This window comes from Globicephala melas, chromosome 3, assembly GCF_963455315.2.
Source record: "Globicephala melas chromosome 3, mGloMel1.2, whole genome shotgun sequence".
Taxonomy (NCBI): domain Eukaryota; kingdom Metazoa; phylum Chordata; class Mammalia; order Artiodactyla; family Delphinidae; genus Globicephala; species Globicephala melas.
The window spans coordinates 170,853,201-170,867,782 of NC_083316.1; the positions used below are offsets into that span (position 1 = coordinate 170,853,201).

The 14,582-nt window shown below is 58.9% G+C and overlaps 2 protein-coding genes across 2 annotated transcripts; both read right to left on the bottom strand.

Annotated features, from left to right (window-relative positions):
- Window positions 1–2,391: 2,391 nt before the first annotated feature.
- LOC115846638 (neutrophil elastase) lies at window positions 2,392–4,909 on the bottom strand. Its single transcript, XM_030845610.2, has 5 exons — window positions 4,843–4,909; window positions 4,345–4,501; window positions 4,005–4,146; window positions 2,766–2,996; window positions 2,392–2,598 (listed from the first exon to the last, which is right to left on the bottom strand). Exons 1-5 carry the CDS (start codon window positions 4,907–4,909, stop codon window positions 2,392–2,394), a joined length of 804 nt encoding a protein of 267 aa, XP_030701470.1.
- Window positions 4,910–8,559: 3,650 nt separating this feature from the next.
- LOC115846673 (myeloblastin) lies at window positions 8,560–10,669 on the bottom strand. Its single transcript, XM_030845690.2, is given in 5 exon segments — window positions 8,560–8,730; window positions 9,143–9,254; window positions 9,256–9,371; window positions 10,068–10,182; window positions 10,557–10,669. Coding segments are annotated over 5 exon segments (612 nt in total). The 5' UTR covers window positions 10,655–10,669.
- Between the last annotated feature and the right edge of the window lie 3,913 nt (window positions 10,670–14,582).

Sequence of the window (14,582 nt, forward strand, 5' to 3'; positions counted from 1 at the left end):
CTGTCCACCCTCCCCAGGGGTGTGGTTGTCTCCCATGGACTTTGTACCAAGAGTATAGACAGGCTGCTGGGCATACGTCCCGCCTCTGTGAGCCTGGCCCAGGGCTGGGCCAGGCACAGGGGCTCCTGTGGGGAGCAGCCCCTCAGGATGGGCGGCAGGCAGAGCAGAGGGATGGACCTATACCCAGCCTCACAGCCCCGTCTCTGCAGAGTGCCTTTGCAGCCCCAAAGTTTCACAACAGCAGCTGGGAACCACAGTTTGTAAACAGCCCACTTCCGCATTTTCTGCTTCTTTCTCTTTCTCTTCCTCCTGCAACTTGGAGAGGAGGTCGGGTGGGGGTGGGGGAGAGGTCATCCAACACCCTTGTCCCTGTTGCTGTGGCTCTGGAGCTTGATACCCCAACAAGTAGAATATTGGAAAGGTGGTGTGTATGGGGCAGCTGGAAAGACCATTGGATACAAGTGACAGAAAAACCGAGGCAAACTGGGTGGAGCCTTCTACAAGGAAATTACGTGGAAAGTTCATGGGTCTACCTTCAGGTGTAGCTTGATCCAGTTACTTGAACAAGGTCAGGTTTCTGCCTTTGGTTCCTCCTTTCCTCCTTGATGGCTTTTCTCCTCACCAGGCTCCCCTGTTGTGACCCCAGACTCGGCCCAGGAGCTCAGTCAGCCCCTCCGTAAATTCCCCATCACTGTAGCCGGAATCTCAAGCCTGCCTGTGACTGGCCGAGCTTGGATCGCATGCCCCTACACCGTCACTGCGGGCAGGTGATGGCAGGTTCTGAGGAGCAGAACCTGGGTCACATGGCCCTCTATAAGTTGGGGATGGCGGGTCAACATCTCATGAACCTACTACTAGTGGGAGATGCTGCGTGTGACCAGAAGGGTGGGGAGGACCTCAGGCTGCTCCCAGTGGGAACAGTGCACAATCTTTTCCCCTCTCCTTCTTTTCGTGGTGAAAAGAAAAATAGAGAACAACATAGCAAATGTGACTTGTTAGATCCCAACGTGTTTTCTTACTCAAATCAGAAACTCTGAAACGAAAGCCCATTCGCATGTGGAGTCCAGATTATGTAAGTCAGAGTGTTGGAAATTGCAACAAAATTTGGAAATGACCCAACAAGGCAAGATGGTTCAATAAATAACCCTGCTCGTCCCCGGATGTTTTGTTGACATGGAAAGACCGCCAGGGTGTAGTATTTATTAAGTGGAAAAAGTGATTGCAGGGCAGTGGGTCACCTTTCTGAGCCGCTGGCACCTGGGGGGAGGTGTGCCCCGGTGACAACCTGCGGGAAGAGCCGGCAGGCAGAGGGAGCAGCAGACGTTAACGACCTTGAGGTGGGACCCCCCCCCCGGGGGGGGTGCTGCAGGGATCGGGTATTTGAGGATTTGGCACGAGGGGACAGAGAGGGAGAGATTTATCCTGGCCCCCTGGTGTGGGGTCCGGGGTGGGGGAAGGGGTGTCACCTGATGTTAACTTCTCTCATTTACTTGCTTGGGTGATTGTTTCCCACGCCATCAGACTGTGAGCCGAGTGATGGCAGAGGCCACATGTGTCGTGGCCCCCACCTGTGGCCCCAGGAGGTTCCTTCTCAGGCTCAGAGGCAGAAGAGGGGTGCAGGCTGGCCGTCTCCCCCAGGGCTGTGACTCCTTCGGGGCTGGGTGTTTCCTTGTGAAACATCTGCGTGGCTTTGCCCCCCGACCCCTGCCAAGGCAGAAGGCTGGGGAGGTGGGGGAGGGATTGTCTCCCCACCCAGTGAGGCCAAGGCTGGCCTGGGACCCCAACCCCTGGCTGGGTCCTTCCCAGATAGTGTGCCTCACTCTTCCCCACAGGGAAACTGAGGCTCAGAGACAGCAAGCAAGTTGCCCAAAGTCACAGAGCCGGGACTCAAACCCAGGCTCCTGAGCGTGGCTTCACAGCTCTCTGCACCTCCACTTCCTCATCTGTAAAGTGGGGCAACTCATAGGACCTGCCTCGAGGGCGGAGAGGACCAGTTGAGTGAATACTTGCAAAGACTCACAATGGTTTCTATGCCTTGTAAGCACTCATGAACACTCGCTACAGTGCTTTTCATTATCGCCACCTGCAACATTAGTTTAATTATGCTTGATAGGAGGAAAAACCAGAAATGGCAATCAGTATCCTTTTGTAGAGGGTGGGGAAGGGACTTCTTACCCCAATGCCCTGAATTAGCTGCCACCTGGTGGCAGCGTACTCGTGACATGCCCAAGACATTCTCCTGAGGACTTTCGACACTCGGTGGCACAACCAGCAAACCCCCAGACACATTCTACAAAACAGAAGGTTTTTATTGTGCTAGGTGCCACATGACGCTGCATGGGAAGGGCCCAGCCAGGGGCGGGTCAGGTGGGGTGACAGGAGAAGCCCCTTCTAGCAGGTCCTTCCCGCAGCGTCCCTAGGGTGGAGGGAGGGGCCGTCATCGTCACCGTAGCGGCGGATGATGGAGTTGATCCAGTCTGCAAACTTGGCGACGGAGGCAAAGGCGTCTGGGAAGGTCCCGGAGCCGCAGCCCCCTCGGATGAAGGAATCGATCCCATGGACCAGCCTGTTGCAGACCAGGGGCCCGCCGGAGTCCCCCTGTGGAGCCAGACAAGTTCGGGAGTCTGGGCTTCCAGTCCCCACCCTCACACCCCCACCCACCCCCTTCAGGGTCGGGGACTCCTTCCACGGGTCTGGCTGTAGTCCTAGTTGCTGCAGCCTGGATGGGAGCGCGGTGGTGGCTCGGGGGGACATGGGGTACGTACAAAGCAGATGCCGGCATGCCGGCCTGGCACCAGGGTGCACACGTTGGAGGGGCGGCAGAGGGCTGTCACCACCGTCACGTTGAGCTGCTGCAGGACTGGGGGCGGTGGCCGGTTCGTGTCCAGCTGGCCCCAGCCCATGGCCACACACTGCACCCCTTCTCCCACGCCTTGGTCCTGGGCGGGCAGCTGGGCCACCTGCACATTGGTGTTGATGGTGGCCATCCTGCTGAGCTGCAGCAGGTGGGATGGAGAAGTGGCATGTCACAGAGGGTGGGGAGTGACGACCCTCACCTCTCTGGGCCCTGGTTTCCCCAACCAAGGCTCCACCATGGTCCTGGAATGTTTCAGAGCAGGACACCCACCCTGCAGGTTGCCTCCCACTTCAAGCCTCAGTTTCCCCGTCCGTAAAGTGGGAGCAGTCACCGTGGCTCAGGGCATCCCTGGATCTGTCTTGAGTGCAATAAACAGTAGGTAATAGGGCTTCCCTGGTGGCATAGTGGTTGAGAATCTGCCTGCTAATGCAGGGGACACAGGTTCGAGCCCTGGTCTGGGAGGATCGCACGTGCCGTGGAGCAACTAGGCCCGTGAGCCACAACTACTGAGCCTGCGCGTCTGGAGCCTGTGCTCCGCAACAAGAGAGGCTGCGATAGTGAGAGACCCGCACACCGCGATGAAGAGTGGCCCCCGCTTGCCACAACTAGAGAAAGCCCTCGCACAGAAACGAAGACCCAACACAGCAAAAATAAATTAATTAATAAACTCCTACCCCCAACATCTTCTCTAAAAAAAAAAAAAAAAAAGGTAATAAAGCAAACGATGGGCCACAGCAACGACCATAAAACCCTTGTTCTAGAACATTGCCTGAGAATAATCATAGCTGGGCAAGCAGAGGGGAAAGGCAGGTTTCTCCCTCCGGTCTCCCACTGGCCCGAATGTGGGGAATTTTGCCCCATTTGGCAAAGAGGGAGACTGCCCCTTCCCTCTGCCAGCGGGCACAAAAATACCTTTCTCGCTGTCATCTCATGTAATCTCTGACAGCCCTGCACGGCGGGGGTGGGGTGGGGGTGGAGAGTATTTCTCTGTTTTACAGAGGGGGAGACTGAGGCACACAGAGATGGGGGCGACACCGGGTCTGCGCCCGCCAGCCTTGTCCCCCAGGCTCCTGCCCCTCCCCCACCCTCCCCAAGCCTCCCACGGGCCTTTGCACCTGATCTTCCTGCCCCGCCCCCGGCCACGCACCTGGAGAACCGCGATGTCATTCTGCAGGCGCAAGGGGTTGAAGCCGTTTTTAAAGACCCGCTGGACCTCGAACGTCTGCTGGGTCCGCTCTTGCCGACGCAGGTTATGTGCCCCCAGCACCACGCGCACCGACCGGTGGTTCCTGGGGCGGGGGGACAGGAGGTGATTGGGGGGCCCGCGGGGTCGGGAGCGGCGGAGAGACCCCGCCCGAGCGTAGGAGGACCTGCAAACCCTCGCGCCTTCGCCGGCAGGCCCCACCCCGGGCCCGCAGCACGGCCCGCGCGACCGTCGCGCGGCGGGCGCACTGGAACCCGAGATGGGGACGCGCGGGGACACTCACATGCCGTTCAGACAGTGCGCGGCCGACAGCACGAAGTTCCGCGCGATCAGGGTGCCGCCGCAGAAGTGGCGTCCGCGCCTCTGCAGGGACGCCATGAAGGGCCACGCGTGCGGACTGGCCGGCCGGCCCCCCACGATCTCCGAGGCCAGCGCGGGGCCTGGGGGCAAGGGCGGTGGCGGCGGTGAGCGGCGCGGAGGAGCCCCGCCCCCGCCCGGGAAACCCCCCCCCTCCCAGGACCCCACCGGGTCGGGTTCTTGCCGTGCTTGTCGCCCAGAGAGGGGAGGGGGCCTGCAGGGTCCCCCTGCCAGGGCGCAGCTAGATCTGGACTTCACCCGCTGGGAGTCCCCAGAGACCCCGCTGTTCAGACCTCACCACTCAGGACCTCAGCCTTCTCCTTATCCCAGCTGTCACTCCCCATGAGGATGAGGGGGCCGAGAGGGTCCCCAGCAGGTGGAGAGGCAGGACTGGACCCCAGGGACTGACCAGGGCCCCGCTCACCGCCCAGCAGCACGGCCAACAGGACAGCGGCCAGGGCAGGGCTGGAGGGTCTGCAGCTTTGGATCATGGTTGGGCGGGAGCTCTGGCGTCTCTGCCCTTTGTGCCCACCTGCCCCTCTTATAGCCCCCATGCCCCAAGGCCGTTGCAGTTGCCCGTGGGGGGGCCTGGTGCCCCCGCTTCCTCTCTGCCCATCCTGGGACGTGGGGGACGAGGGGGTGATGGGAGAACAGGGGGGAGAGGATGTGTGCAAGGGGCGGGGCTGGCTCCAGGAGGGTCCCCAGATCAAACTCAGGATGCACAATTAAACTGGAACGTCAGATAAGCTTTTTTTTTTTTAGCATAAGTATATCCCAAATATAAGCACAGGATGTACTTACGTACAAAGTTAGTCTTTGTTTATCCGACATTCAAAGTTTGCTGGGAGTACTGTATTTTTGCTAAATCTGACCACTCCGGCCCAGAGGAGTTGGCTGGGACGCCCACGTGCCTCAGTTTACCCAGGGCAACGGCAACCATGTGCACGCAGCCCTGTCCTGACATTTGGGAGCTGCCTACCCAGTGAAATGGTGGGGGGACTGGGCTTTGAACCCAGGTGCCCACAGTGCACAGCTGGAGGGAGATTTGCTGCCTATTCCTCAGCCTTGGGTCTCCCTCTTGGAGCCCGGACTGGTTGCTGTTCCTAACGGGGAACTCAGTCCCACCTGGGACCTGGTCAGTCTCTGGGGGCCCTCAGAGGTTCTGGGAAGGAATCCCTCCCACCCCCACCCCACCCGCACCCCTCTGAGCTTCTCTGAACCCCCTTCCAGCCTGAGGCAGAGGAAAAAATTCCTGCCCAGACCTGGAGGCTGGATCATGGATCTCCAACCAAGTTTGAGAACTTCAGCCTGGACCTTGGAAGAACTCAAGCCGAACAATTGAGATGGGGTCCACCAGGGCCAGTTCCCAGCCCCGTGGCCCCAGTTCAACTCCCCCACCCCCACCCCGTCCCAGGCTGCTCCAGCTGCAACTGTTGTAGCCAAGGCTGTCGCAAGAAGCAACGTTCTCCTGGCTCGGAGCAGGGTTCAGGGGAGGGAACCAACGGATCCATCTGCAGGAACAGGCGGGCGGGGGCCCTCAGGGACACCCAGAGGCGGGCTGGGGCTGGAGTCCAGTTTGTCCCTGGGCTCCTCCTTGGTGTGTGGCCACAGGCAAGCAAACCTCCATCTCTCCCCTCTCCCCACCCTGCTGAGTTAAAGTTACCATAGAGCACTTGGTAAGCACCTGCTGTATACATAACCCTGTTTCCAGTGGGGGTGGGAATAATGGAGGAGACCGTGACTCAGGCAGGGAGACCAGATTTAAACAAAAGCTGCATCTATATGGAGCACCACCTGTATGCTATTTCCTCACAGGTCATGGTGGCTAAGCTTGTGGACTCTGGGTTCAGATCCTGGAGTGGCCACTTGCCCACTATGACTTCAGGCTATGGATGTAACCCCTCCATGCCTCAGTTTCCTCATCTGTAAAATGGAAGTTATAGGCTCCCATCTCACAGGATTGTCCTGAGGATTAAATGAATGAACTTTTTGTAAAGTTCTCAGATGAGAAAGTGCCGTCCTTGAGGGCTTGTTAACCATTAACCCTCTTCCAAAGGGCATGGTGCTGGTTGCCTTGGGGAGCGGGGCTGGGCATCTGGGGGAGTTCTGATTCACGATCAGAGCCGTGATGCCACGGGGAGTCTCTCGCTTGATCCCCGTCACACCGCAACAGGAAAATGATGCTCTGCGTGTCCTTCCCACGCTGTTGGGAGCCGCCCTGCTGTCCCCGAGATCCCCCAGGTCGCATCTGCCCAACATCCTGTTTATGATTCCTGTGGGTCTGTCCCCTGAATCTCAACAACCCCGGCCAACCTCCAGCAAATCAACCCAGGCCCCTATATCCCCCAGCCTCACCTCCCCTTCTTGGATCTGATCTTTGGTGTGCAGAACTTTCCTCTGTCACACACACACGTACACGGGCTCATGGAAAATAGAAAACAGGCTTCCCTGGTGGCACAGTGGTTAAGAATCCGCCTGCCAGTGCAGGGGACACGGGTTCGAGCCCTGGTCCGGGAAGATCCCACATGCCGCGGAACAACTAAGCCCGTGCGCCACAACTACTGAGCCTGCGCTCTAGAGCCCGCGAGCCACAACTACTGAGCCTGAGCTCTAGAGCCCGCGAGCCACAACTACTGAAGCCCGTGAGCCACAACTACTGAGCCCGCGCGCCTAGACCCCGTGCTCCACAAGAGAAGCCACCGCAGTGAGAAGCCTGCGCACCCACCCCAACGAAGAGTAGCCCCCTCTCGCGCAACTAGAGAAAGCCTGTGTGCAGCAGCAAAGACCCAAGGCAGCCAAAAAAAAAAAAAAAGTTAAAAAAAAAGAAAGAAAATAGAAAACACCCGGGGCTGTTTTTTCTGGATCTTTCTGTTCCCATCAATGGGCTCAATCCAACATTCCCTCCAGCAAACCTCATTTACCCCCAGTGCTGGGCACCAAAATCCCTCTGGGCTTTTTATAGAAACCACTTCCCTGCCGCTGGCCCGTGGGAAATGCAGAAAATTCCCGGCGTTCCCTCAACACTTAATCAGCTTGCGTTTCCCAGGATTTCGGCTTTGCCTCAGGTCTCAGCACACCCTTGCTCCTGCTGAAGTGGAAAACCAGTCTCATCTCCTCCCCTGGGGTGGTCGGCTGAGGTGTGAAACAGTTAAAAAGGGGGCAGCCCTGGGGGTTCTGGCTCCAGCTTGAATTCGCATGCTGCCACCAGATGGCGGCAGAGTAAATCAGTAACAAAAGAGCTGCCTTCCAACTCTGGTGTGTCCGGTGAGCTGGTTGGCCCCTGTCTCTGAGCCTCCACTGCCTCATTGCCGTGGCCACGTGCCCTCTCCACGGCTGGCCAATGACCCCTACCTCTGCCTGGCCTCAGGCCTCTCCTCTAGACCCCAGTTCATTCTGTGGCCCTGCATGCTCCATCCCTGCCCCCTCCCTGACCTGCTCTCCTTCCCCCACACCCCCAAGCTTGTCCTGATGCAGGGCCCCTTACACTGGCTGTGCCTTGCCTGGCGACACTTCTCCTTTTGTTCGTATTCAGGCATTGCTGCCTCCTTCAAGAAGCCTCCCTAATAGCCTTTCTGCCTGCCCCTGACCGGTCAGGAGCCCCACAGGCCCTGGGCACCCCGTGTTATGAGAGCTTGGTCCTCAAGTGGCCCCAGAGCTAGGAGACACAGAACTGGACAGGACACCCCTAGCCCTGAGGGCCAGGGTGGGGCTCCTTGGACACTTGGGAAATGTCTGGAGTGACTCCGTTTTCCAGATGAGGAAACTGAGGCACAGAGAGGGGCGGCAACTTGCCCCGGGTCACACTGGCGGGGCTGGGTTAGAACCCACGTCTGCGGGCATCTGGGGAGTGGGATCCGCTGTGACCTGCGCCCTCCTCCGACTTCCAGGCCTCTGTTCCCACCCCCACCCCGAGCTCGGGGTTTGGGGACTCGGACGCTGAGGACCCTGGGCCACTCTCCCCCACATCTCCCTGTGGGAAGGACACACAGGAGCCAGGGGGACGGTTCAGCTTTTATTGATGCACCGTGGGTCTGCCTGGCTCCCAAGAGCCGGGGGCGCAGGAAGGGGGGCACGGGCGCAGAAGCAGACCCGCCGCGTCTCTCCACAGCATGGCCTCAGTGCCCAGGGGTGGGGGGGGGGCTCAGGGGCCGTCCTCGCCCCCCGCGTTGCTCAGCACTGAGCAGATCCAGTCTACGTAGAGGGAGACGCGAGCAAAGAAGTCCGGGTACTGGCGGGTGGCGCGTCCCTGGATCACAAAGGAGTCCATGCCCTGGATGACACCGTCGCAGATCAAGGGGCCGCCCGAGTCTCCCTGGGGAGGGTGCAGGTCGGTCAGTCACTCAGGCCAGGCCAGCAGTCAGACGAGGCTACCTCAGGGGAAGGGGCCACGTAGGAGTGAAATGTTTCCAGTCTAGAATTTTCTTTAAAGTATGTGGGTGAGACAAGGAGGGGAGGCCCCTCTGGAGGAGAGAGGGCATTTATTGGCCCCCTGCTATATACCTGGACCCCAGAATTCTGGGTGTGGCCCCAGGAGCGGGGCTGGGGCACCCACCCAAGGGGGGGCTGCGGGGTGGAAAAGCCCCCAGACCCATGAAGGCCCCGTTACCCCCTCACGATGGGTGTGCCCACCTTCCAGATGGTGTGACGGAGGCACCCGCCTGCCTGCCCTCCCTCCCTGTCCCGGCTGTCCCTGCAGCCACGGAGCTGCAGCCCCCAGTACATACAAAACAGATGCCAGCGCTGCGTCGGGGCACAAAGGTGCACACGTTCTGTGGCCGGCACAGGAAAGTGACCACGGTGACGTTGAGCTCCTACAGGACCTGGGGCAGCGGCTCAGGTGCCCAGGCGGCCCCAGCCCACGGCCAGGCACTGGGTGCCGTGGGGCAGCAGCTGATTCTGCTGGGGGAGCTGGGCCACCGCAACCTGGGGGTTGAGGGTGGCCGGGCGGTCCAGCTGGGACAGAGGGCGGTTGGTGGGCAGTGAGTCTCCAGGACCCGCAGCCACCCGTGGACGATTATCTCAAAGTGCCTCCTCCAGGCCTTTGCACATGCTGTTCCCTCCGCCTGGCTCTACCTCAGGGGTCACCTCCTCCAGGGAGGCTGCCCTGATCACCCTCCAAACCTGCCAGGGCTCAGTTTCACATTCCCCGAGGCCATGAGACTCCCCTTTGCAGCATTGGTCACTGTTGCGTTCATTCACTTACGAAGCACTTATTGAGCACCAACTGTATGCTTGATCCTGGGCTAAGCCCTGGGGATCCTACCTCTGCCTTCCGGGAGCTTATCTTTGGGGCTGGGAGGGGCCAAGAAGAGAATGGCAGGTGGCAGAGTCAAGGGAAACATAGCCCAGTGATGAACAGTGTATGGGGGAGGGGTGGCTGTCACTCAAGTAGGGTGAGGGGAGGCTTCCCTGAGGAGGGGAGGCTGGTGCCAAGGCTGAGGGTATCTGGGAACAGCGCAGGCAGCAGGGAGGGGACGCAGCTGGGCAAAGGCTGGGGGCGGGGCGTGGGGGCATCCCGCTTGCTCAGAAGGTGGTGACTGGCTCTCTCCCCACCAGGCCGTGTCCCACGCCCGCCGGGGCTCCTGTACAGTAGGTGCTGGAAAATGAATGAACAGGGGTTCCTGGGCCCTGCTGGCCCCGCGCACCCACCTGCAGGAGGAGGACGTCATTCGGCTTCTCCTGTGGGTCGTAGTTGTTCTCAAACAGGCGGCTGATGCTGAACCTCTGCTCGGTGGGCTCGGAGGTCTGCAGGCTGTGCGCCTCGCTGGGACCCCGACCCCCCCCCGCGCCCCCCCCCCCGTCCTGAGGCCCACGGTGCAGCCCCTCAGGGACTGCCCGCCGTCCCAGGAGACGCCCCCCCCCCACCCCGCGTCTGCATCTTGCCCCCGAGGGTTGGACCCCTGGCTTGAGCTAATCCTCCTGGGGCTTCAGGGGGTCACGTCGGACTGGAGAGCAGGGCAGGTGCCTGCCTAGTTTGGGATGAGAGAGTTGGGCAGATGGATGGAGGGGCTGAGACCAGGCAAGCGGAGGCAGGCCGCGCCTCGCCCCCTCGGACCCCCGGGGCAGCGCCGCGCCCCCTCCCTCGGAACACCACCCCCTCCCCGGGCAGGCCCGCACCGCGCAGGCGCACTCACTCACACGTTGTTCAGGCAGTGGGCTGCGGTCAGCACGAAGCGCGGGTGGATCAAGGTCCCCCCGCAGAAGTGGTTGCTGGGGAACAGCTCCAGCGACGCCATGTAGGGGCGCGAGTGGGGCTGGGCTTCCCGCCCGCCCACTATCTCCGCGGCCCGGGCTACACCTGGGGACGCCGGGGTCAGCGGCCGTCGCCTTGCCTAACGCCCTCCGCGGCTCCCTGGACGGGGGACCGACCCCACCCCACCGCCCCATCCCCCGCCCAGGGAGCCCAGACGGGGGTCGGGGGACGAGGGCAGAGCCGCTGTGTGGCCTCCACCAGGCCCGGGACCCCTCAGAGCCTCCGTTTCCCCATGTGCAAATTGGAGGTCCCGTAGCAGCACAGGGCGGCTGGGGGCTGTGGAGGGAAGAGGCCCGGGCCGGGGACAGTTAGCGCTGGGGAGAGCCCGGTGGTCATTATCATTATTATTTCAGCAGGCTCCCAGGAAGCAGCGGCGCCCAGTCCTGGAGGTCAGGAGGGGGAAGAAGCTGGCAAGATGACCCATCTTGCAGATGGACAAACTGAGGCATGAAAAAGCCTCATCAGGATGAGGGCAGAGGGGTTCCCTCACTCCGGTTTTTCCTCTGACATGTGCGTCGTTCACTCGGTGACACATTCGTTCGTGCGTGCACACTTACTGAGTGCTTGCTGGGTGCCACGTGCTGTCCAGGGATTCTGGTTATATTGAGTCCCTAGGACACCTCCCTGGGCAGGAAGGACTAGGTTTTGCCCACTTTACAGATGGGGAAAGAGAGCTACGTATCCCAGGCCCCGCCTTTCTCTCCTCCCCTCCCCTTGAGGCATTCATCCCAAGCAGCCAGCTGAGCTGGGTCCTGCTTCACTTTCCCCATCTGAGCCGTGAGGGCATGGGACAGGCAGATGGACGGACGGACGGACTTGGGCCCCACGCACTGCCCAGCAGCACAGCCAGCAGCACCGGGGCGAGGGCAGGGCTGGAGGGTCTGCAGCTTCAGGTCATGGTTGGGCCATGCCCCCTGCCTGCCCACCCCCTCTTATAGCCCCAATTCAGGGAGGCCATTAGGGTTGCCCCACACCTGGGCTGGGCGTCCCCACTTCCTCCTTCCAGCTTGAGGGCTGGGGAGCTTGGGGGTCAAAGCTGCACCCCAGGAAGCCTGCAGGGACTTCAGGCTCAGGCTCGGGGTCCTCAAGAGATGCAGGAAGGTGGCTCCCACCCACCCCATGCGGGAAGTCCTCTGGACAAGGGGGCTTGTGGCCACAGCCCTCACAGTGACATGCACCCCCGCTTCCACACCTCCAAGGGGGCACTGCCTGCCCCCAGAGGGTCCCTGTAGCCCCAGCAAGGTGAGATGTGGCCGACGTGTGCAGGGGTGGGATGAATCCCACTCAGCAGGACAGAAAAGGGGGTGAGGGTCTCAGAGCACTGCGCCTCCTGAGACCCACAGGATCATCTCTCTGCCCTCACTTTGTCTGGGGGAGTCGCTCTTCCCTCTAAGGCAGAGCTCTCACCTGGGGCGATTCCTCCCCCAGGGACACCTGGAGATATCTGGGGACACCTGTGGTCGTCACGACTGGGGGGCTCCTGGCATGCAGTGGCTGGGACCAGCGATGCTGCCCCACACGGGAGGGGGCAGGGGGAGACTCTGGTGCCGGGAGACATTTATTTATGTATCTATTTATAACTGACTCATTATTATGAAAAATTTAAACCTACAGAAGCATAGATAGAGGAGCTCACGGAATTTGGGGGCCAAAAAAAAGTTGTTAAGCTTTTCATTTTGAAAGCATTTCACGCTTACAGCAGTCCGCAGAATTCCCGGATGTGCTGCCCCAGCTTCCCCGGGGCCACGTCTTGCACAAAGTTTGCCCCCTCACAGGCCGCCTGGATTTCACAATCAGCCAGTCTCTGGTCCAGGATCCCCCACCCCGCCTCCCCGAGTCTCCTGGGCTCTGGGGCAGCCCGTCAGCCTCTCCTGGCCCTCATACCGTGTCCTTGGTGGCAACCTGGTGGGTTTTTGGGGGAACGTCCCTCCAAATGGGCTTGTGTGGGGTCCCCACACGGAGATGGGGTCTGCGTACCGATCGATGGTCCCCAGGACGTGGGGCATCATCTCTGAGGCGCCTGCGTGTCCCTCCCGCCGAGTCACACTTTCCCCTTTGGAATGAATGAACGTCTCTGAGGCAGAAACACCTGCTCTGAGTTTTGCCCACAAAGGACTCCTGGAGCAGCCTGCGTGCCTCACTGCTTCCCGCCCTGCGGGTGGCTGCCCCTCTGCCGATGCGTTTTTATTTTTTATCTTTTAAATTTTATGGAAGTAGAGTTGATTTACAATGTTGTGTTAATTTCTACTAAACGGCAAGGTGACTCAGTTATACATATATATATATATATATATATTCTTTTCTTTTTTTCCCCCCCCAGGCTCTTTTTTTCAAATTAATTAATTTATTTTTTATATTCTTTTCCATATTCTTTTCCATTATGGTTTATCACAGGTTAGTGAATATAGTTCCCTGTGCTCTACAGTAGGACCTTGTTGTTTATCCATCCTATGTATAATAGTTTGCATCTGCTAACCACAAACTCCCAGTCCATCCCTCCCCCACCCCTCTCCCCCTTGGCAACCATAACTCCGTTCTCTATGTCCGTGAGTCTGTTTCTGTTTCGAAGATAAGTTCATTTGTGTCATATTTGAGATTCCACATATAAGTGATATCACATGATATTTGTCTTCCTCTGTCTGACTTACTTCACTTAGTATGATCATATCTAAGTTCATCCATGTTGCTGCAAATGGCATTATTTCATTTCTTTTTTATGGCTGAGTCGTATTCCATTGTATATATGTACCACATCTTCTTTATCCATTCCTCTGTCGATGGACATTTAGGTTGTTTCCATGTCTTGGCTGTTGTGAACAGTGCTGTTATGAATATAAGGGTGCATGTATCTTTTCAAATTATACTTTTGTCGGGGTATATGCCCAGGAGTGGGATTGCTGGATCATATAGTAACTCTATTTTTAGTTTTTTGAGGAACCTCCACACTGTTCTCCACAGTGGCTGCACCAACTTACATTCCCACCAACAGTGTAGAAGGGTTCCCTTTTCTCCACACCCTCTCCAGCATTTGTCATTTGTAGACTTTTTGATGGTGGCCATTCTGACCCGTGTGAGGTCAGAATTCACACCTCATTGTATTTTTGATTTCCTCTTCTCTAATCACTAGTGATCTTTTCATGTGCCTGTTGGCCATCTGTATTGCCAAAGTGTTTTTAAGTCACACATCAGCCCAGTCACTCGGGAAAGGCCGCCACTCCGCAGCCCTGGGTGTGGCCCTGACATGTCTCCACAGAAACCCGGGGCTGCTGTGCCTTTTGCTTTCAGAACTGGTTTTTCTCGTTTGACAAGAACAACTCTTCGGACTGGCACTGTCCGGTCCAACGGGGCAGGCTGCTTGGTGCCTCGGTTTCCCCACGTGTACAATGGGGTGATCGTAGTCATAGTCCCTCCCCCAGGGCGACAGCAGGAGGATTGGATAAGTTAGAGTATTGGAGTGTGTGGGCGCGCAGTGAGGTGAGGTGAGCACAGGTGCCGGCCCTGTCGCTGCCACCCCACCACTCCCTTCCTTTTTCTGCTGTGCTTCTCCCCGTCTCAGCCCGTCCTCTCAGCGGCTGGGCCGGGTCAGCACGTGCCTCTCTCAGATCCAGGCTCTTCTGGGGCCAGACGCGGGGCGGGTTCACCCCAGGGTCCGGAGTCCCTCGCCTCGGTTCACATTCTGCTGTGCTTTGCGATTCTGGGCTAGAAACGCCACCTCTCTGGGCCTCGGTTTCCCCATCTGTTAATGCTGGGGAGTCATGAGAACAACCCCACCTCAGGGGCTGACTTCCCTAATACAGTTAAGAGCTTGATGAAAGGGGATACACACAGGGGAACATCACTCAGCCCCGAAAAGGAGAGAGACACTGACACTCGCTACAGCGTGGATGGACTCTGAGAACACGATGCTCAGT

Excerpts from the sequence above, each read along its gene's own strand:
- LOC115846638 (XM_030845610.2), bottom strand. The coding sequence starts at position 4,909 with ATGATCCAAAGCTGCAGACCCTCCAGCCCTGCCCTGGCCGCTGTCCTG. Across the intron at positions 4,502-4,842 it reads GTTGGCCGTGCTGCTGGGCG|GCCCCGCGCTGGCCTCGGAG; the intron begins GTGAGCGGGGCC and ends CCTTGCCCCCAG. Across the intron at positions 2,997-4,004 it reads ATGACATCGCGGTTCTCCAG|CTCAGCAGGATGGCCACCAT; the intron begins GTGCGTGGCCGG and ends CACCTGCTGCAG.